We start from the raw sequence: 21,865 nt of genomic DNA, 5'->3' as shown, positions 1-21,865 counted from the left end.
TCTTTGCATATTTTCCACTATGAGTCCAAGCCGTATCCTGAATGGTTTAGCTACCCTAATTATGGTCTATTGTTTGGAAGATCCTTATCTGCTGTTTTGGTGATCTGGAGGAGGATTCTTAACAGGGGGGCATGCCTCTCTGCTAAGCCTTCTGTTGTAGTGGTTGGTGACACGACAACTGTCCTTGGTTTTCTTTTGTTTCATCATAGCATCTGGGACTTTTCTTTTCTTTTTGGATGGACTATTTTTTGACACATTTTTTGACACATTTTTCACTGTTTTCCTTTGATTATTTGTAACTTTTTAAGTGCTGCACTTTTATGTATTTAGATGTGATGGAACCAGGGGTGGACTGACAACTCATGGGACCCCCGGGCAATAGGGGATCATGAGGCCCCTGTGTCCTTGCCCAAACTCAAAAAAGCCTATGAAAAAGGTACCAGGGGCATCTCATGGGGCCCCCTACTGACCCCGGGCCCTCGGGCAGTGCCCGAGTTTCTAAATGGTCAGTCCACCCCTGGATGGAACGCCTGTTTGGGTGACTCCATCAGAGAACTGCTTCCTCGCTGCTGGGACACAGGACTCTATCCTGGTTGGGACTGTCACATTTCTCCCCCCTCAAAGGTCAACTAACCTAGTCTCAGACCTCCATGCTTTAGTTGAGCAGAGTGAACCCCTACAATCTCCATTCTTGGCCATAGGAAAGAGTTTTCATTGGCAGGTGAGGGGCAGAGGTTGTGAACCATCTGTCCAGCTGACAGCACCTCAGCTGGGAGGTCTTTACTGTTCCAGGGCTCAGCTTGTTGCTGGGGAGAGGGGCAGACTGCCCTAACTCCCTGGAACTGTGAAGACACGGTAGGTGCTGGACAGAGGCCAGTGGCACCCTGTCCTGTTGCCAGCACTTCAGCTGGGGGATCTTCACCATTCCAGGGCTTGGTATGCTGCTGGGGAGAGGGACCCGACTGCCCCAACTCCCTGGAGCTGTGAAGAGATGGTAGGTACTGGACAGAGGCCCTGTTGCCAGTGCTTCAGCTGGAGACCCCACATCCCCTTCTCTGACTGATTGTTGAGGAGGGAGGACAGCTTCCCCCCTTTCTTGGTCCTTGAACTGCTGCTTGGGAGATGAGCCGGCTGCTCTATCTCCTGGACTCCTGGATTCTCACTGTGGAGCGAGGACAACTTCCTTTGCTCCTGAGTCCCTGAACTACTGCTGCAGAGGAAGGATAACCACCTCCTCTCCTGGACTGTGGATCTGCCACTGGGGAGTGAGGATGACCACCTCCTCTCCTGAACTGTGGATCTATTTCCTGGACTCCTGCTGTGGAGCAAGGATGACTTCCTGCACTCCCAAGTCACTACATTGCCACTGGGGAGGGAGAATGACCACCTCTTCTCATGGACTGTGGCTGCTGAGAAAATTAGCCAGTTTCTCCATCTCCTGTACCCTCATCCGGTTGCCAGGGGAACATTTCTCTGGTACTCTCTCCCTGGTGCATGGATCCTTGCTGGGAATGAAGAACATTTTCCTCTGCTCTGGCTGACTGTTGGTGAGGCAGAACAAACATCTCCTCTCCTGCACTGCAGATCTGCCACTGGGGGGAGGACAACCACCTCCTCTCCCTGACTGTGGAACTGCCTTTGGGGAGATGAGTCGGTTGCTCCATCTCCTGTACCCTCATCTGACTGATGGGACAACATTTCTCCGGCACTGTCTCACTGGTGCATGGATCCTTGCTGAGAAGGGAAGACAGTTTTCTCTGCTCTGGCTGACTGTTGCGGAGGGAGGACAACCACCTTCTCTCCTGGACTGTGGAACTGCTGCTGGGGAGGGAGAACAACCACCTCCCCTGGGCCCCCAGAACTGCTATGGGTGTGGGGAAGAGGTTTGGACCCTTGGTCTTGTTGCCAGTGCTTCTTCTTGGACTGTGTATGGGCACTGACTCGCGATACTCTGCCCCGCTGCCAGCACCTCAGCTGGAGTTAAGCGTTCTACTGCCTGCTGCTGGTGGGAACGGCTTCCTGCCCTGGCTCCCTGGAGCTCCAGAAGTGCTGTTGGTGGGCAGTGGTGCTCTGCCCTGATGCCAGTTCTCCTCCAGGGAAACAGAATGACAATTCGGTGGCCTTGCACAAATTCTCCAAGGCTGCAGATTGTCATAGGCAGAGGTTAGCAGCGCTCTGCCTTGATGCCAGCTCTTCTGCTGGAGGCAGGTTGTTCCTCGATCTGCTGGAGGCAGGTTGTCCCACAATCTCTGGAATTTCTGAAAATGAAGGGCACGGGCTGGTGGCACTTGGGCCTAGTGGGTAACTTGTAATACATAACATCTGTGGTTGCTGGGGCATACTGTTGAGCTACATTGAACAGTCTTTTATATGCTTATTCCAGCTCCCATTCTTGTGTAACTGTAAAGTCCAAATCACTTCTCAATCCGAGCTCACGGTATAGTTCCAACTCTCTGAAATCTTGAATGTTATCTTATCTCCACTTCGCTGCATTACCAAAATGTGGATCCTCCTGAAGCATCTCAAATATCAATCCTGGACCGCCGTAGTCATTCTTTGGGACTGGTGTTCTTCAGCCAAGGACACACTTGGGTAGCATACCATTGCAGCGTTCAATAACTATCGTACACCACCATTACTGTCTGGACCAGCCTATACAGCTCCATCAGTCAGCATCAATATGCTTTCCTAGGAATGGTATACACAAGTGCAACTGCAGCCAGTACATATCCATAGATGTAGGGACAATATTTCCATAATAGTCTCACTCTACTTAGAGAGCCTCCATCCAGAGCTCCCTGCAGATCACGTCTCTCAATTCCAGCATGTCCAGGGCAGAACCGGGCTCTCCATACTGGGCAATATTCTCTTGCATTCACCACTGAAACTCCAGTTTCATGGCGACCAGCTCCTGGAACACTTCTTTGATATCACCCAACACTGGGTCTCAGTGGAGGTTTGGACTGCCCATAGGGAGGAAGCAAATCCCACTGCTTGCCACAAATGGAATGGATGGAATGCCTGTCACCCCAATTGGGAGACTCCATCAAAGAACTGCTTCCTCACTGCTACGACACAGAACCAAGGTATTATAGATGGGCATCACAATCAAGACTAAGCGACACTAGCTTAGGTGCAAAAACTGGAACTGTTTATTTATCAGAAATACACATTTTTATACACTTCAGGAATAGGGCAGTCCCTGCATGAACAATTAAAATAAATATTATACATTAGGGTAAACATCCCACAATGGTTTGGTAACAAGGTACAGTGCACATAATACTAATCAAATCTCCAGGAGGACTAGGAGACAGACAGAAACAATAGGTGACTCAACTTTATTAACAATGAGAAGACACACCTAGGGAGAAAGACAGTAAACACATAACACCCTAACAAATAGATTAGAGCAAGAGTCCCCATCATCAAGTTGTGTTGAGCTGATTATATCAACATATTCTTAGAGTCAATGAGTCTAGGAAAGGGAGGGGGGGGGGTCGTTGAAGCAGTCAATGCTAGTTTTGGCACAGAGATCCCAAATCTGTATCCTGGTCCTCCAGTTCTCAGAGTCTTTACTCTAAAGGTCCCCCCTCAGGCCCACACCTTTCAAAGAATATAGCCCCCTGAGATGCCAGAGCCATGGTTGGTAGTCAAGAGGTTAGCCTGCAGTCCCCTCCAAAAGCACATGTTCTGGTTGGGACATTAGATATCTTCACAGCTCAGACCTCTTTATATCCTTTGCCTCTTATTTTAATCAAATGAGTAAGCACGGGGTATAGGGTCACTAGCAATCCAAATTGTCACCATTCAGAAGTAAGCCTTTGACAAATGTACATCATACACCATAGTGTTATTTTATTTAGATCCTTGAAAGGATTTTTTTGTACCCCACTGTGATATGACCCTGACTCCATGCTACCATATGTTTGCTATCTGCTATTATCTAGCTACTTGATGGTCTACTTTACTATATGTGAAAACTTCAATAATAAATAAATATATTTTTAAAAAAAAGGAACATTCTTTGAAATGATTGTTTCACAAGTACTCAAATAATTTGTTTTATTGCTTACTTCCATATCTGGAGCAGGTCTTGTCTCCTTAGTCTTTTCTGTAAATAGAGCATAAAGATTAATGACACACTGATAAACATTCATTTTTGTGCAATATAACATGAAAGTGGCTTCATCTTTCTAGGGACCCGCATGGGAATCACCACAAATGTTCCAACTCAACCAAAATGAGATGTATACAGAGATAAAGTATCTGAAAATCCTAAATGTGCCAATTAAGGATTCCACAGTTGAGGAAATTGGAAAAATAGTGGTGGACTTATATGGTTATCTCACTGGTATGGCTAACTTAGAGTATTGATGTTGATGTAAGTGATCTGATCCATGGGCAGGCAGCTTCTACACCCCAGAAGGCCTCCTTGGCCATGGTGTAATATACCCACATTGAAACTGAAGTACCACACTACTGTTAAGACAGTCTCCAAACTGCATCCCAGGGGACGGATATGGCCCTTCTTTTGCTTTTATCTAGCCCCTGGGGCACTTTTCCTCCCACTGATACAAGACACTATTGCTCCCACTGATACCAGAAATGGGGCATAATTTCTGCTAATGACATCAACGTATGGGCACTATTCCTCTCATTGACACTAACAATGAGGCACTTTTCCTCCCACTGACACCAATGAAGGGGCACTATTTCTCCCACTGACAACAATGATGGATTCTATTCTTCCCATTGACACCAATGATAGGGCACTATTTCTCCCACTGACAATAATGACAGAACACTATTCTTCCCACTGACACCAACAATGGGGCACTATTCCTCCCACTGACACCAATCATGGAGCTCTATTCCTATCATTGACACCAATCATGGAGCACTATTCCTTCCACTGACACCATAAATAGAGCAATAATTCTCCCACTGACACCAATGATAGGGCACTATTCCTCCCACTGACACCAACAATTGGCGCACTACTGCTCCCACTGATACTAACAATGGGGTGCTATTCCTCCCAGTAACACCAACCATGGGGTGCTATTCCTCCCCCTAATACCAAAGATGCATTGTTTACTCCCTTTGATGCCAGGACAATTACTATTCCCAATGACCTCAGTCTGGCCCTAACCTGGCCCTTTGTTTAAAAAGTTTGGAGACCCCTGTGTTAAGAGGTCCAGATACAATTGTATTCCAATAAAGGTCAGGGGGACAATCCAAAAAGTATGCAATGTATTTTAGGAATCCAAGAGCACCCCTTTATCAGGGCTTGATTGTCAACAATGTGAATAAAACAGAAGTGAACTGGACCTTTGATGTTATTTTTCCAGTGTGATCACAAGCACAGGCTTTGTTAGCAGCAGATGGTGCCAAACCCAAGATGGCCAAAGATGTCACTCAAACATGTGCACAGGAGTCACCATCACTTCATAGTGCTCTCTCTAATCATTGCACTTTCAATATGCGATAAATGCAGAGCTACCAAGAATGCATCGGCTATAGCCAATGCAAATATCTTCTGAATCAGGGGTGCTCAACCTACATGTGGCCCTCAAAGCACTCTGATGTGGTCCTCGACCTCAAACTGAATGCAGGAGTTTTGGTGCTCTTTCAGAAAGTGCACCACACCCGCAAATATAATAGAAGTCTATGGCAAAGCACAGATAACCCAGGAAACCCCAGCTGCAATATGCTTCACCTGTGGTGCGGGAAGACCAGAACACATCAGTATGAAAGCATCCTTATAGGGGGCTGAGGACAGTAAGGGCTCATTTACATTTGCGGTTTGGGAAGGAAGTTAACCACTTCACCTCCAGAGGATTTACCGCCCCTTAATGACCAGGCCTCTTTTTGCTACTCGGCGCTGCACTAATTCAACTGATAATTGACGGTCATGCAATGCTGCACCCAAACGAAATTTATGTCTTTTTTTTCACACAAATAGAGATTTCTTTCGGGGGTATTTGATTACCTGTGCACTTTTTATTTTTCACGCTATAAACAAAAAAAGGTCAAAAATTTTGAAGAAAAACTATATTTTTTACTTTCAGCTATAAAAAATATATAGTAAACTCAAAGTTAGTTATAAATTTAGGCCAAAATGTATTCTGCTCCATGTTTTTGGTAAAAAAATCCCAATAAGTGTATATTGATTGCTTTGTATGAAAGTTACGCCATTTTTCTGCTATACAGCGCTGCACTAGTTTAACGGACAATTGCGCGGTCATGCAATACGGTACATAAATTAAATTTGCATCCTTTTTTTCCCACAAATTGAGCTTTCTTTTGGTGGTATTTGATCGCCTGTGCGGTTTTTATTAAAAAAAAATTTAAAAATCAAATTTAGTCATAAATTTCTGCCAAAATGCATTCTGCGACATGTCTTTGCTAAAAAAAAAACCCAATACGTGTAAATTAATTGGTTTACGTGAAAGTTATAGCGTTTACAAATGGCGGGAAAGATACTGGGATTTTTAGGTTTTTTTTTATACTAATAATGGTGGCGATCAGCAACTTATGGCAGTGATCAGTGACTTATGGCAGCGATCAGCGACTTATGGCGGGACTGCGGGACTGCGGCGGACATTCTGACATTGGGGGGTACTGACTTGGGGTCACTGACATCCCCAGTGACACCAATACAGTGATCAGTGCAAAATAAAAAACACTGACACTGTACTAATGGCACTGAGGAGGAAGGGGTTAAGTTTATTATTCAGTGAAAGGGTTAACTGTGTGAGGGGGAGTGTTTTACTAGGGTGTGTACTGCAGGGAACACCGCTGATCGGGAGAGAGAAACTCTTCTGTCCCAATCAGCATGTCCTGGAGCTGCCAGGGAACTGACAGAAAGCACAGATACTGCAGCTGTGCTCTCTGTCAGCGATTGCCACCAATCGCCGGGACATAGCCGGTAACGACCGGCTGTGATCCGGCGACTGACATCCGCGGCTGTGATCGGCGGGACAGGTAGGGCAGCGGCGCGCCTCGCGCGTGTCCCCTACCTGTTTTGAAAACACGTGTTTTAAAAGGTGGTTTTGCCCAGCCGTGCCGCCCTGTCGCCGTATTTCTACAGTGGCTGGGCGGCATGTGGTTAAAAACCCCATATTTGAGACGTGATTTCATCACACCCCCCAACCACTGGTGCAGTGTCAGGGATCACAATAGCGACCCTTCTCCATGCTCCAGGGGGCCTCACTGTCACATTCTGTTTTACACAGAACAGGAGGGGTGGTATGTACAGGAAACAACATTTTACATTTTCCTCCTGCAACTGCTGAATGACGGCTTCTCCTCCTCTCCCTGCCATTGGAATTCAGAGGCTGCACAAGGAAAATGTTCATTACACTATTTAAAATTACATTTTTGAAATTATGAAGCATTTCATTTCATTGTGGCTCGACCGGTAACCAAATCACTTAAGTGTCCTTCGCTCATCAAATGTTTGAGCACCCCTGTTCTAAATGATGAATGAAGTTTAGAAGACGTTCACGGTATCTATAGATAAGACTTACTAAAGGTTTTCCTGTAAGCTCATACTAAGAGTTTACTATCACTTTAAGTATTTCATCATTATTTGTGTACTGTGGCTTTATGTATGTATTATTGTTTTATTTATCTTGCTGTCTGTGTTTTATTTCAATAAAATAATAATATAAAATAATGAAGCAAATGAGGGGACATTTTTTGGCACAGGAACAAAGCTATCTGAATTAAACCTTTGTACAGGACATCAGGGATAAGTCCTGAATGGTAGATATGTGTCACCATTGTTTGGGTTGTGGTCCCTTTAGGGCAGGCATGTCCAAAGTCCGGCCCGCGGGCCATTTACGGCCCGGGTCGGTTTAATACGGCCCTCCAACAGCCCTCCCTGCTCTGTGTAATGTGGCCCTCCCACGGCCCTCCCTTCTATGGCAGACAGTCTTCTGCTTGAGAGCAGAGGGCAGTGCGCATGCCTGACTGCGGCACATTCTCCCTGGTCTGTGTAAATGCGGCTGTCGCACGGCCCTCCCTTCTGTGGCAGACAGTCTTCTGCTTGAGAGCAGTGCGCATGCGTGACTCCGCCGCGCTGGGAGCGACAGAGGGCGGTGATGTCAGGGCCGGGCTTCCAGCGTGAAGTGTGTTTCTCTTCCCCTCCTGGCTGCCGAGCAGAGACTTCAGCTCCAGCTACCTTTTTCACCCTTCACATTAGTGCAGGTAAGTTTTTTTAAAATTTATTTTCAATACATTGTGAAAACTCAGCTGTCAGTTGATCTTAATGTTATGAAATGAAAAGTATGTCGTTTGCAATTAACTTGGCATAAAATAATTTATTTGCATTTAATTGTAATGGTTCAAAGAATGTTCGGAAAAATGTTTGGCCCTCCACCATGTTCACTTCATCCAATCTGGCCCTCTTTGAAAAAAGTTTGGACACCCCTGGGCTAGACTTTGCATTCCAGTCCATTGGCAATCTACTCATGTACCCTTAATCAAGGAATGGTTCTCCAGAATAAAAAAATAAGAGATGGAGGAACTGATCCATATATCTCAAGCTCGAATACACAAGTTTACAACCGTGTGCTCTCGCTGGTCTCCTATTAAGACTACTGAGCAGTACAGGAAATACTGGTAGGACAGTTTTTTAGGGTTCTCCATATATGTTCGGCTGAAGAGAATTTCACACATGAATCCCAAGCTATATGTCACCAGTTTCTACAACGTGGGTACTCCCATAAAGCCCTATGTTCTTAAAAGTAATGTTTCTTTGTATATCCGCTATATCCTTCTGTAGTCTCTTAAGTTCCTGAGCCTTGGCTGTAATGATGACCCTCATTAATTCCAAGGAAAAATTGCTGAGAACATTCATTGTTTTATTAGATTTTCATCCGTGAGTTCAAAAGTTGGGAACTTTTTTATTCTTAGTTCTCGTGGAATCATTTCCATAACCAAGTATTCAGTTAATGTATGTTTATCCCAATATGCTCTCATATCTCTCATCATCAAATGCTCCAATTTTTTAAATTCATATGTCAGGAATTCAGTACCATCATCAGATTTAACTTGTAGATATCGACCTACTTCAGATCTCAGTGGATTGTCACTAAGAGTCCGTAAGGTTCTACTGAACCTGTCCCTGACACTGTGTTCCTGTGATGTAGTCATATCACTATTCAAATGGCACTGGTCGTGGGAAACTTCAATAAATACATATGAACACTTTAATACACACTTACCGAGCTGGTGTAACGAGATGCGGAGAAACACACAAACGCACCATCACACACACATCCGTTGCACTCTTCAATCTTTATTCGTTATAAGTAAAATCCATATCACAGACAGTGTCAGGGACAAAAAGGTTAACGTGTTTCACGCTAAAAACTAGTGCCTATTCACAATCACTAAATAACAAATTTGTTACAGTATATAACAAATAAAGATTGAAGAGTGCAGCGGATTCTGGATCTTCCTTACCTTGCTGTTTCACAGAGCCATGCATACACTTTCACTCTAATGGTAAGTGGATGATCCATACTACTTACCTGGAGTGACTTAGCTGTGTGTGTACAAGTCTTTACCAGTTGGAGAACAGAAGGCATTTGTGAGGAGATATCCTTCAAGAGCTGCCACCATTTTTTGATTGGAAATTTAAGGTGAGATGTGAGTATAGATGAAGTTTTGTTTGTTTTTAGATACAGTGTGTTTAAGTACTTAGCTGGTGATTGTTTTATCTGTAAAGCCTGTACAGTACTGTATTGGACCTCTATTTATATACATATACATATTTTTATGTCCTACTTTGTATTCCTATTGGGAGGCCCATTCTAAATGAATCCACTTCAGATTTGGAGGTTTGCCCCAAATGAATCCACTTGTAGTTCAAATTGATCTCAGTGAGATTGATATAGTCTATATATGTTTTTGTAAACAACATTCCCACCATTTCTTACTTCTTCTTTTTGTTATACAGCATGATGGCAGCACAAGTTGTGGGCCTGTGCAGCCTTTGTAAGTGAGTGGCCATCTAACTCCTTGACCTTGGGTAGGCAGTCTCAGAAAACCAATGCACGCCAGTCTCCTACAGCTCCATTGAGTTGCCAGCTAAACCAAAAGCCAAAGAAAGGGTGTCAGGGCTCCCGGTATGACCAGAGGTGTGTGGACGGACACAGGGAAATGCAGGCTTCAGATATGGTATAAATAAGACAATTTATTAAGACTAACAATACAAATATAAACGCAGTGCACCAAACCCCAAGCTAACACAAATACATACAACAAGGTGAAACAAACCCAAACCTAAACTGATATAGATACACAGGTACATACACATATAGAGCACAACGTAGTCAGGCAGGCTGGGTCGATAACTGTCGGGCAGGTAGGTACAGAAGGAGCAGGCGGAGAGTAGTCAGGTCATGAGCCGGGTACAGCAACTAACGGGCAGGTAGGTCCAGGGGGTCAGGCAGAGAATGGTCAGGGTCACAAGCCAGGGATCAAACATTAGAAGTCAGCAGAGGTCAGGATCAGGCAGGGTCGGCAACAAATCAGGCAGAAACAGGAACAGGAATGCAGGTTACAAGATACAGGGGCCCATGGAAAAACACCCACCAAGGCCCTGACTGTGAGTCTGGCCATTCCTTAAATACAACCCCTGCAATCAGCTTCAGGTGTTTTGGCTGACTACAGGGGTAAGTCTCTGATTGCTGAGAGCACCCGCTGGCCATCTCTGGTACTGCAGCCCACAGGGCAGGTGAGTCCCACCGTTATTGGCAAATCCATTCCTGACAAAGGGGCACAGATACACACTACAGGATCTGCTGCTCTACCTGCTCCAAGCAAGATCTGTGAGAGTAGGGAACCCTTCCATCATGCCGGTCCAAGTAGAAGGCATCTATGCAAAGTCCCTTCTAGATACAGGAGCAGAGGTGATATTACTATACCTGGACTTCTACATCAATTATCTTAAACTCCTACACCTGCAGAAGTTAAAAGCGCTGGAGATTTGAGGTACAGAGTCCTAGAAGTTCCCTTGAAATGGAGACCTGTCAATCAAGTTGAGTTTTGATTCTTTTGTAGCTAGGCAGTCTGAGATGCTTGACACTCTAGCCGTGGTATGCCGTCATCCCCTTTTAGCTAAATTGAGCTCCTTATTTATGGGAACAAACACAGATCTAGTGAGGAGACTACTCACCCAACTTACAGCAAGAAATGAATCAACAGCTGAAGGTACACACCCTATGCTATGAAAAGTAGACCAGCAACTGGTACAAGAACAAAAAGCCCCAGTGGAAAGAGTGGGGAAGTTATGCTGACTAGACAGAGGCAGGAAGATACTGCAGCCAGTAGTGGCATGTGGTAAATCTATGAGCTTCAATCAAGTCCATTTGGGATCAACCCTGGCCCTTTGGTGTCCTAGAATATGAATCTCAGGGAGAGGAAATGGGGATGGAGGTAATCCCTGAAGTAGTGTCAACGAGGGTCTTACAGCAGAGTCATGGAAAGATTCCAGCCAGTGTTCACAACATTGTTGACTTTCCAGTGAGGTTACAAGCTCAAATGCTGCTAGGATAAGTGAATACAGCCCCCCCCCTCCTCCCTCTGATCTTGAGAGGGGAGCAAAATATAGGATTCCCATAGAGAAGTCCTACCTGCAGTACAACTTTTTTTCATTTGAATGGAAAGAGTGAGTCAAAAACCAACTCATAAGAAGGAAGTGTTCTCTAAGAGTGAGTTTGATATGGGTTGTGCAATGAGTGTCCAGCACTGAATTCACCTTTAGGAAGACAAGCCATTGAGGGACAGACTTAAATAGATCCTACTGGGTGATCTGGATGATCTCTGTGAGCAACTGGCAGAGCTAAAGAAAGAGCCATCATTTGAGAATCATAGAATGCCTATGCTCCCCCCATAGTAGTGGTGCAAAAGATGAACGGTTCCCCCAAGCTTGCGCATTGATTACCAGACTCTCGATAGGAGAACACTATCCCTGACCATTACACTGCTCCAAGAATAAAATATTCCTTACAGAGTCTATTGGGGCAAAGTGGTTCAGTATGCTTGACCTAAAAAGTGGGCACTACCAGATCCCCATGCACCCTGAAGATAGAGAGAGGATAGTTTTATTTTACTCCACTGGGGTTCTTTTAATTCAACAACATGCCTCAAGGTCTATCTGGAGCCCCAGCAACCTCCCAGCAGCTAATGAAAAAAGACAGTGAAAATCATGAATCTATAGTACTTGTGTACCTAGACAATATCACTGTCTTTTGCAGAACTCTTGAAGAGCATGCAGATTGGCTAAAGAAGGTATTGAAGAGGGATTGAATTTGTCCCCAGAGAAGTCCCAGTTCTAGTAGCCTTCTGTCATCTATCTGGGACATGTGGTCTCTGCTGAGGAAGTGGTCACTGACCCCAAGAAGCTAGAAGCTGTCACGTCCTGACCAAGACCTACCAATGTGACTGAGTTTTGGTCATTCCTGGGGTTCTGCTCATACTATTGAAGATTTTTTGAGGGATTCGCTGGGATAACCCAACCCCTCACTGATTTACTGAAATGTGAAAAAAATGCCATGGATTTATCAAAACTAGCCAAACAAGTCAAAGGACACAAGAAGTCTTGGGAGTCAGTTCATGTACTGATCTGTGTAAGCAGACTTTTCATAAGCAAAAGGGGAGCCTGATGAATGCCCCTGTTCTAGCTTATGCAGATCCAACCAAGTCCTATGAACTCCATGTCAATCCTAGCCAAGATCTGCTTGGTGGGGTGTTATACCAAGAGCATAATGGACACCTACAACCTGTTGCCTATGTAAGCTGAAGACTCACCCCTGCCGAGAAAAACTATCTCACTCATAGCTAGAGTTCCTTGCTTTGAAGTGGACTGTAGTGGACAAGTTGAAAGGCTACCTGTATGGTGCAGACTTCGTGGCCAAAACCAATATCAACCCACTTACATACTGTATATCTTTGCCACAGCCAAGTTGGATGTTAGAGGACACTGATGACTAGCTGCACAATCTGGCTTACACTTCAGCTTGAAGTATTGCCCAAGGGTCATAAAGAGAGATGGTGATGCCCTATCAAGAAGGCCATATGATCCTGAATCTCCCTTTCAAGGGTGGAGCAAAATTACATCAGAAGGGGTACAAACTCTATGCCAGGGAACTGAGCACTGGGACAAGGGAGTGACAGGGGCTGAAGCTATTAAAGTCTCTGCTCCTGGTGTTCCCAGGCAAGCTCACTCAAATAAGGGATTGAGGCCTACTCAAACTTTCTAAGAAGGACTTGAGAAAAGACCAGTTAGAAGACCCCCTTTGTAGTCTGACTTTGTAGTCTGAAAACTCTGGAAAGTGGGTGCTCAGGTTCACTACTGGTGAATACGTCAAAAAAATGTCTGGTCCATAAAAAATGGGTTTAGTTACAGAGCATCGATTACAGGATGCAGAAAGATCTACCGAAGGGGCCCCTTGGTCAATCCCAAAGAAAAGTGGCAACTGTTCCTGCCAGAGAAGTATAGAGAAACAGTGTTGATCAACCTAGATGATGATCATTGTTACTTATGGCCTGAAAGGACTTTCAAGCTAATGAGAAACTGTTTTTACTGCCCTAGTATGCAGACTGAAGTTGAGAGCTACTGCCTACACTGCATTCAACAAAAGACATTGCCTTCCAGAGCTGCCCCAATGGGCTACCTCCAAAGTCAAGGTCCTATGGAGTTTCTGTGCCATGATTTCTTTTGTCTAGAACCAAACTAGAATGGACAGGGAAATGTCCTGGTAGTGACAGAAGATTTGACCCACTATGCCCAAGCATTCCAAACAAAAGACTAACAAGCATCTATAGTAGCCAAGGTCATAGTGAAAAAGTTCTTTGTACCTTACAGACTGCCTCAGATAATCCATTCTGACCAAGGAATAGAATTTGAAATCAGACTCATTAAATAACTGCTTGACATGCTAGGCACCTGGAATCCAAGAACGACACCGTAACACCTATAGCCAGAGAGGTTCAATTGAACTCTCCTTGATATGTTAAGGATTCTCTGTGCAGAAAGAAACATTGAAGCGGGCACATCGCTGTTGTGGTGCATGCCTACAATAGCATAGAAAATTATGCAAGTGGCTATTCCCGCATTTCAGCCTAAACTCACAGGGACTGTGTAAAAAGGCTCCAAAAGAATCTAAAGAAGGCCTATGAGAAAGCTTGAGATGTTTCTGATGCCAGAGGTCAGAGGAACAAGAAGACATATAGCCTAAAAAGAAAGAGTTTGTAATCTTCAACCAGGAGATAAAGTGCTGCTGAAAAACCTGGGACTCTTTGGGAAGCATAATATACCTGACTATATAGTTCCCAGCCATACATCATCTGCAAACAGTTTTCTGGCCTTCCTGTATACTGAATATGTCCTGATAGGTGGACAGGACCTCTGAAGACTTGGCAATAAAACCATATACTATTCCTGAAGAAACAAGCTCATCCCATCCTCCTCCAGACAAGCTCCAGTGACTTGGTCACAGCCTCTATTGCCAGAAAGGGTGAAAGAGAAATCACTGAGGAGGTAGAGGTTTACACAGATTGGTTGTGATCATCTATTCTACACCAATGGATGCCATTCCACCTCATCCTCCTGCATAGACTGAATCAGTGACTTAAATTCCTGAGGCCCAGGAATTCATACCACAGGGCCATCAAGTACAGGAAGATGACCCAACTCCACTGGATTCCAATGAAAAAAGGATTGTTTAATCACCCCCTGGGCTGGAAAAAGTATCTTCTGCTGAGGGGCCATTAGTGCCAAAGGAGCAAAGACAAATGAGAGGAATTAGCCCACCCAGAAGACTGACTTATGGCATACTGGGTGAGAGTTCATAAAAGAATATCATCACGGCTCATTAGTCTCAAGAAAAGCAAATTCTTTCCTCCCCAGTATTGGTGGGAAAACGACTCTAGCCCACCCCTGACACAACTTGGTAGGAGGCACCTTTGGACAAGCTGTTTAATAGAAAATGTGCCATTAGATAAATCTGTTTTGTTACCCTGCCTGTTAATTCCTTTCACTGCCATAGCCATTTTTGCATTTTTTCGCACACATGTTTAAAAAATAATTTTAGGCCTGAAGATTCCACAAAACCCTTAGACATTATACAGTATATTTTCTGAAAGGAGACTATCTAGAGAACAAAATAGTGGTAGTTCCAATTTTTAATGTTACACAATATTACCGCAAATGTGTAGTGCAAACAAATGCAATAAATTACCCAAATTGTTGGTAAAATATAAAAGATGGGGTTGCGTCAAGTAAATATAAACCCAACATGTCAAACCTTGCATGCCTCTGCGAAATGGCGACAAACTTCAGCACCCTATATTTTCTATAGGCGATGCTTCAAAGCCCCTACAGGTCATCAGTTTAGTGTTAATGAGGAGGTCTTGTGCAAGAATTATTATTCTCAGTTTGGTGTGCGTGACCAGGGGCGGATTGACCATTTGAAAACTTGGGCACTGCCCGAGGCCCCTGGGTCAGTAGGGGGCCCCATGAGATGCCCCTGGTACCTTTTTCATAGGCTTTTTTGAGTTTGGGCAAGGACACAGGGGCTCCATGATCCCTTATTGCCTGGGGGCCCCATGAGTTGTCAGTCTGCCCCTGTGCATGACAATATGTAACATGTGTATCCTATTCAACATTTTCACGTGTAGGCTCCCACTGGGTGTGTTTATGTTTGTATGTGTGTATATGTGGGGGTGGGGGAGCCTCAACTATTTTTTTTTTGGGGGGGGAGTTATGTGCTTGGTTGTAACTTTATTTTTTTACAAATCTCTTTAACTTTCACATAGTCCCCTATGGGATGATTTTTAGGTGACAGGTTCTATTTATTGGGACATGCAGGGTCTAAGAGGATGCTCCTCTGGATGTATTGCAATACATTTCTTCCTGGCTATTCTAGCCGGGGAAATTGACAGCAATGACTCAGAAGTGATGTCATACACATCGCTTTCTGGATCACAGCAAGAAGGGGAGGAGAGAGGATGTGTGTAGACTCTTGATTTGTTTCGCCTGTCAGATGTATCATCATTTGTGGAGTCTGATATCACATTCTATTATCCATGTAAAACAAATCCCAACGACCCCTATGTATTGCCAGTGACACTACAAGCCCCAGCATCTCTATCCAATGTCTGTGATACTATGTTGTCCCAACAGCTTGATCTAGTGTCTGAAATACTACAAGTCCCAGCATATCTACCCAATGCCTGTAATAATATACTGTAAGTCCCAACAGTTCTATCCAGTGTCTGTAACACCACAAGTCCCAACATCTCCATTCAGTGTCTGTGAACCTACAAGTGCCATCATCTCTTTTCAGTGTCTGTGATACCACAATGTCCAGTGTCTCTACCCAATATCTATGATACTACAACTTCCAGTATCTCTATCCCGTGTCTGTGACACTACAAGTCCCGGCATCTCTATCCTGTGTCTGTGGTACTACAAGTCCCAGCATCTCTATTCAGTGTCTGTGATACTACAAGTCCCAGCATCTCTATTCAGTGTCTGTGATAGTACATGTGCCATCATCTCTATCCTGTGTCTGTAATACTACAAGTCCCAGCATCTCTATCCTGTGTATGTGATACTACTAGTCCCAGCATCTCTATTCAGTGTCTGTGATACTACAAGTCCCAGCATCTCTATCCTGTGTCTGTGATACTACATGTGCCATCATCTCTATCCAATGCCTGTGATACTACAAGTCCCAACATCTCTATCCAGTGTCTGTGATACTACAAGTCCCATCATCTCTATCCAGTGTCTGTGATACTACAAGTCCCATCATCTCTATCCAGTGTCTGTGATACTACAAGTCCCAGCATCTCTATCCCGTGTCTGTAATACTACATGTGCCATCATCTCTATCCAGTGTCTGTGATACTACAAGTCCCAGCATATCTATCCAGTGTCTGTGATACTACAAGTCCCATCATCTCTATCCTGTGTCTGTGATACTACAAGTCCCAGCATATCTATCCAGTGTCTGTGATACTACAAGTCCCAGCATCTCTATCCCGTGTCTGTAATACTACAAGTCCCATCATCTCTATCCAGTGTCTGTGATACTACAAGTCCCAGCATATCTATCCAGTGTCTGTGATACTACAAGTCCCAGCATCTCTATCCCGTGTCTGTAATACTACATGTGCCATCATCTCTATCCTGTATCTGTGATACTACAAGTCCCATCATCATGTGCCATCATCTCTTTTCAGTGTCTGTGATACCACAGTGTCCAGTGTCTCTACCCAATATCTATGATACTACAACTTCCAGTATCTCTATCCTGTGCCTGTGATACTACATGTCCCAGCATCTCTATCCAGTGCCTGTGATACTACAAGTCCCAGCATCTCTATCCAGTGTCTGTGATACTACAAGTTCCAAAATTTCCATCCAGTGTATGCGATACTAAGTTGTACAATCCATCATCTCGATCCAGTGGCTGAAATAGTACAAGTCCCAACATATCTACCCAATATTTGTAATACTACAAGTTCCATCATCTCTATAGCATAGCAGAGCAGAGCAATACAAAACAGCATGCCCCCCTAGTAAAACAGCACACAGTTAACCCTTTGATCGCCCCAGACATTAACCCCTTCCTGCCCAGTGTAGTTAGTACAGTGTCATGCTTTTTATTAGCACTGATCACTGTATTAGTGTCACTGGGGATGTCAGGGACACCAAGTCAGTTCCCGCCAGTGTCAGAATGCCTGCCGCAGTCCCTCAGCCCAGCTATAAGTCATTGCTTGCTGCCATTACTAGTATAAAAAATTTTTTCCAGTATTATACCGCCATTTGTAGACGCTATAACTTTCATGTAAACCAATTCATTTACACGTATTAATACTTTTTTTAGCGAAGACATTGAGCAGAATACATTTTGGCCTAAATTTATGACAAAATGGGATTTTTAAAAAATCACACTTCACGCTGCATACAGTACATGCAGCTATTTACTAAAGACTTCCATGGAGAAGCTCTTCTGCATTAGGATCTGCAGGAACACCATGGATGTATCCCCAGTGGGAATACAGACAGAAATAAAAGTCTGATAGAGGTCAGAACCCTTTCCCCTCCATTGAAGACATATTAATATTAACTGGAGCTCAGCTGCTGAGATGAGGAACTACAAATACCAACAAAGATCAGATCTCCAAATGTTCCTCCCTGATCCTCAAGGGTGGCAATGTCCCAGTACAGGTCTCTGGTACAATAACCTCCTTCTGCTAGTAATGTTTGAAATTGTAGTCCAGCTAATCCTGAATATTCAGTGCCTTGTCTGTGAGCAGACCTCCCTCCCTCCCTGTATTGTGTGCTGTGTTCTGTCTGAGGTTTCTCACACAGGTCATGGAATATTGTCTGGTTCCCTTTAATTATAGGGGATATATCACAAAGCATCTAATAGAAATCTCAACCCTCTAATCACCAAATCTCTTCCAAGCTCCAGGGCCAAAAACTGAAGTGAAGTCACTGCCCTGAGACTAGTAGGTGCCATATGTCCGGCATCTTCTGAGTCTATCGGAGCCTTCTCACTATTTGCTTTATGGTATAGCTAAATATAGTTCAGATGTAATATAACCGGCAAAGTGCAATAGTTTTATTTTATTTGTTTTCTGGTTCTCTGGTCATACAGTGATAATTTTCTTTCCCATTTAGCCACAAATGAGGTGGATTGAGGGATCCCCCCCTGGCCAGGACATTATATTCTGACCTCAGAAACAGACACGACCAGAATACACTATCATTTGCTGCAGCTGAGTGACTGCAACTGCTGATCATGAAAAATTTCTAGTATGTCCTGCTGACAGATGTCAATCAATCAACCTTTTTCAGTCTGGGATGACCATACACTGATCAGAATTAATTCAGTCTCTGCTTGGCCAGCCAAATTTTCATCAGTGCATGGCCAGCTTTAGTAGGATCTCCTTATTCTATGACTCTCTGAGTCCCTCTAATCTCAGATGTGATGGTCTCTGTGCTATGTCCCCCCTAAGATGAAGGTGACCCATTGTGTAATATGTCAGATGAGATGACATGAAGTGATGAGCTTTGTGTATCTCTATTCTGTATCTCCCCCTCCCTCCCTCCTACACAGAGGATGAAGATGATTCTACTTACAGGTTACAGGGCGCTCTACCGGCAGAGTGTCTGGGGATCTCCGGCACTGGAGCACACTGGCTAGAATTTGCTCTTTTATATAGAAAGGTTCTTTGTACAGAGAGGTGAAGAGATCGACAGGGGAATACGGGGAGCGAAGATGCACCTGACAAGATAATAACACAGAAGAGTTATTTTTTAAATTCCGAAACTGTATTTATTTTGTCAGGACTAGACATGTGGGAATTAATCAATAAGTTGGATATTCAACTCAGATTGGGTTGATATTCAGACACCAAAAATAAAAAAAATATTTTCTATACTGATCTGCATTTAATACATTGGTTCTGATGCTGATCTGCCATTTAATACATTGGTTCTGATGCTGATCTGCCATTTAATACATTGGTTTTGATGCTGATCTGCCATTTAATACATTGGTTCTGATGCTGATCTGCCATTTAATACATTGGTTCTGATGCTGATCTGCCATTCAATACATTGGTTCTGATGCTGATCTGCCATTCAATACATTGGTTCTGATGCTGATCTGCCATTCAATACATTGGTTCTGATGCTGATCTGCCATTCAATACATTGGTTCTGATGCTGATCTGCCATTCAATACATTGGTTCTGATGCTGATCTGCCATTCAATACATTGGTTCTGATGCTGATCTGCCATTTAATACATTGGTTCTGATGCTGATCTGCCATTTAATACATTGGTTCTGATGCTGATCTGCCATTCAATACATTGGTTCTGATGCTGATCTGCCATTTAATACATTGGTTCTGATGCTGATCTGCCATTTAATACATTGGTTCTGATGCTGATCTGCCATTTAATACATTGGTTCTGATGCTGATCTGCCATTTAATACATTGGTTCTGATGCTGATCTGCCATTTAATACATTGGTTCTGATGCTGATCTGCCATTTAATACATTGGTTCTGATGCTGATCTGCCATTCAATACATTGGTTCTGATGCTGATCTGCCATTCAATACATTGGTTCTGATGCTGATCTGCCATTCAATACATTGGTTCTGATGCTGATCTGCCATTTAATACATTGGTTCTGATGCTGATCTGCCATTCAATACATTGGTTCTGATGCTGATCTGCCATTCAATACATTGGTTCTGATGCTGATCTGCCATTTAATACATTGGTTCTGATGCTGATCTGCCATTCAATACATTGGTTCTGATGCTGATCTGCCATTCAATACATTGGTTCTGATGCTGATCTGCCATTCCATTCATTGGTTCTGATGCTGATCTGCCATTCAATACATTGGTTCTGATGCTGATCTGCCATTCAATACATTGGTTCTGATGCTGATCTGCCATTCAATACATTGGTTCTGATGCTGATCTGCCATTCAATACATTGGTTCTGATGCTGATCTGCCATTCAATACATTGGTTCTGATGCTGATCTGCCATTTAATACATTGGTTCTGATGATGATCTTTTTATTTATTTTTTTAAGTGAATGTGCACTATGTCCATGCAGGACAAAGCAACAAGTTCACTTTAATGCCCTCCTCCCCAGCAGTGTACTCTTACCTTCCTTTTGCTTACACGTGGCTCTGTTCAGATGTCAGGAGATAGGATGAATGCTCAGTCTGAATGTAAGTTTGGACCAAACACTCGCTATTTGGACATTCGCCTGAATGCCAAATGTTTGGGTTGTTCAGTATGGAAAAGCATGACAGCAGGTGCTTGCACCCATGGTATCCCTACCAACCACTGATATCACCTGGCCCATTCACGTACATGGCCTGGAATACCTGCTCATATAAGCAAAGGGGCAAGGATAGGATGGGTGACATCATTGCCTAAATATGAACACATCTCTAACATGGCCATGGCCATATTTTATTACTATTATTATTATTATACATATTTGGGAAAATATGTCATCATTATCCCTGCCCATTCCTTTTAATTGCCAATGACAGCCCGAGTAGCTGTCATTTGGTGAGTGGCTGTCATTGGGTTAGGGTTGTCGATTTTTTTTTCTGTTAATGGACACTTTATTTTTTATTTTTTGTACATTTTTTGTGACTGAGTAGGTACACTATGTACCCCTTACTCATTTACATGGGGAAGCAGTATGTGGGTGGAGCTTGTGGGGACATATTGGAACTGCACTCACTAATGCATAAACATAGACAGGGGGCTTCCATCACGTGAAATCAACATTAAGGCAGATCTCCCAAACTTTGAAGTTGCACAGTTAACTCTCTGTAACCCGTGTCCAAGCTGGTTACACTGTTAACACTGGATAGAGTACTTCATCATTTAGGAACCTGTACCGTAGAGCCTGTACCGGTCTCCACCAACACATCAATTCCTTCCACGTGCTTCTCCATGTTTAGGTCATGTAGCTTAGTATGGTTTAAGGGAGATTTTTGGGGACCTCTGTTTGTTGCTTAAATTTTACATGGGATCTTGCCCTAAAATCCATATCAGACCTGAAGGGCCTGGCATGAATTATTTTGAAACCCTCACACCTTTCTTCATTTTGTGTGGGGTACCCCATTAGGATTTATATCAGACTTTCATCTAGAATAAGAGTCTGGTATAGATAAAGAGAATCCTCAGCCAAGTAAACAAAGGATCTAGGGATAAAACAATAGTGTGGGGGTTCCTCCATAATTTCTACCACACTCTTGAGGTCATACAAAAACACCATT

At 43.7% G+C, this 21,865-nt stretch overlaps 1 protein-coding gene across 1 annotated transcript in view; it reads right to left on the bottom strand.

Annotated features, from left to right (window-relative positions):
- LOC149443279 (vomeronasal type-2 receptor 26-like) overlaps positions 1-21,541 on the bottom strand; it is a 92,745-nt gene extending 71,204 nt beyond the window's left edge. Inside the window, exons 1-2 of the mRNA XM_089655679.1 lie at positions 21,485-21,541; positions 19,178-19,322 (exon numbers count right to left, since the gene is read on the bottom strand). Of these exons, the coding sequence (XP_089511805.1) occupies positions 19,178-19,322; positions 21,485-21,541 (202 nt within the window). The remainder of the gene's footprint in view (positions 1-19,177; positions 19,323-21,484) is intronic.
- Positions 21,542-21,865: the final 324 nt, after the last annotated feature.

Source organism: Staurois parvus, unplaced genomic scaffold (genome assembly GCF_062004578.1).
Source record: "Staurois parvus isolate SC_StPar_1 unplaced genomic scaffold, SC_StPar_1.0 ptg000860l, whole genome shotgun sequence".
NCBI lineage: Eukaryota > Metazoa > Chordata > Amphibia > Anura > Ranidae > Staurois > Staurois parvus.
This window is presented reverse-complemented; position numbering and strand designations above follow the sequence as displayed.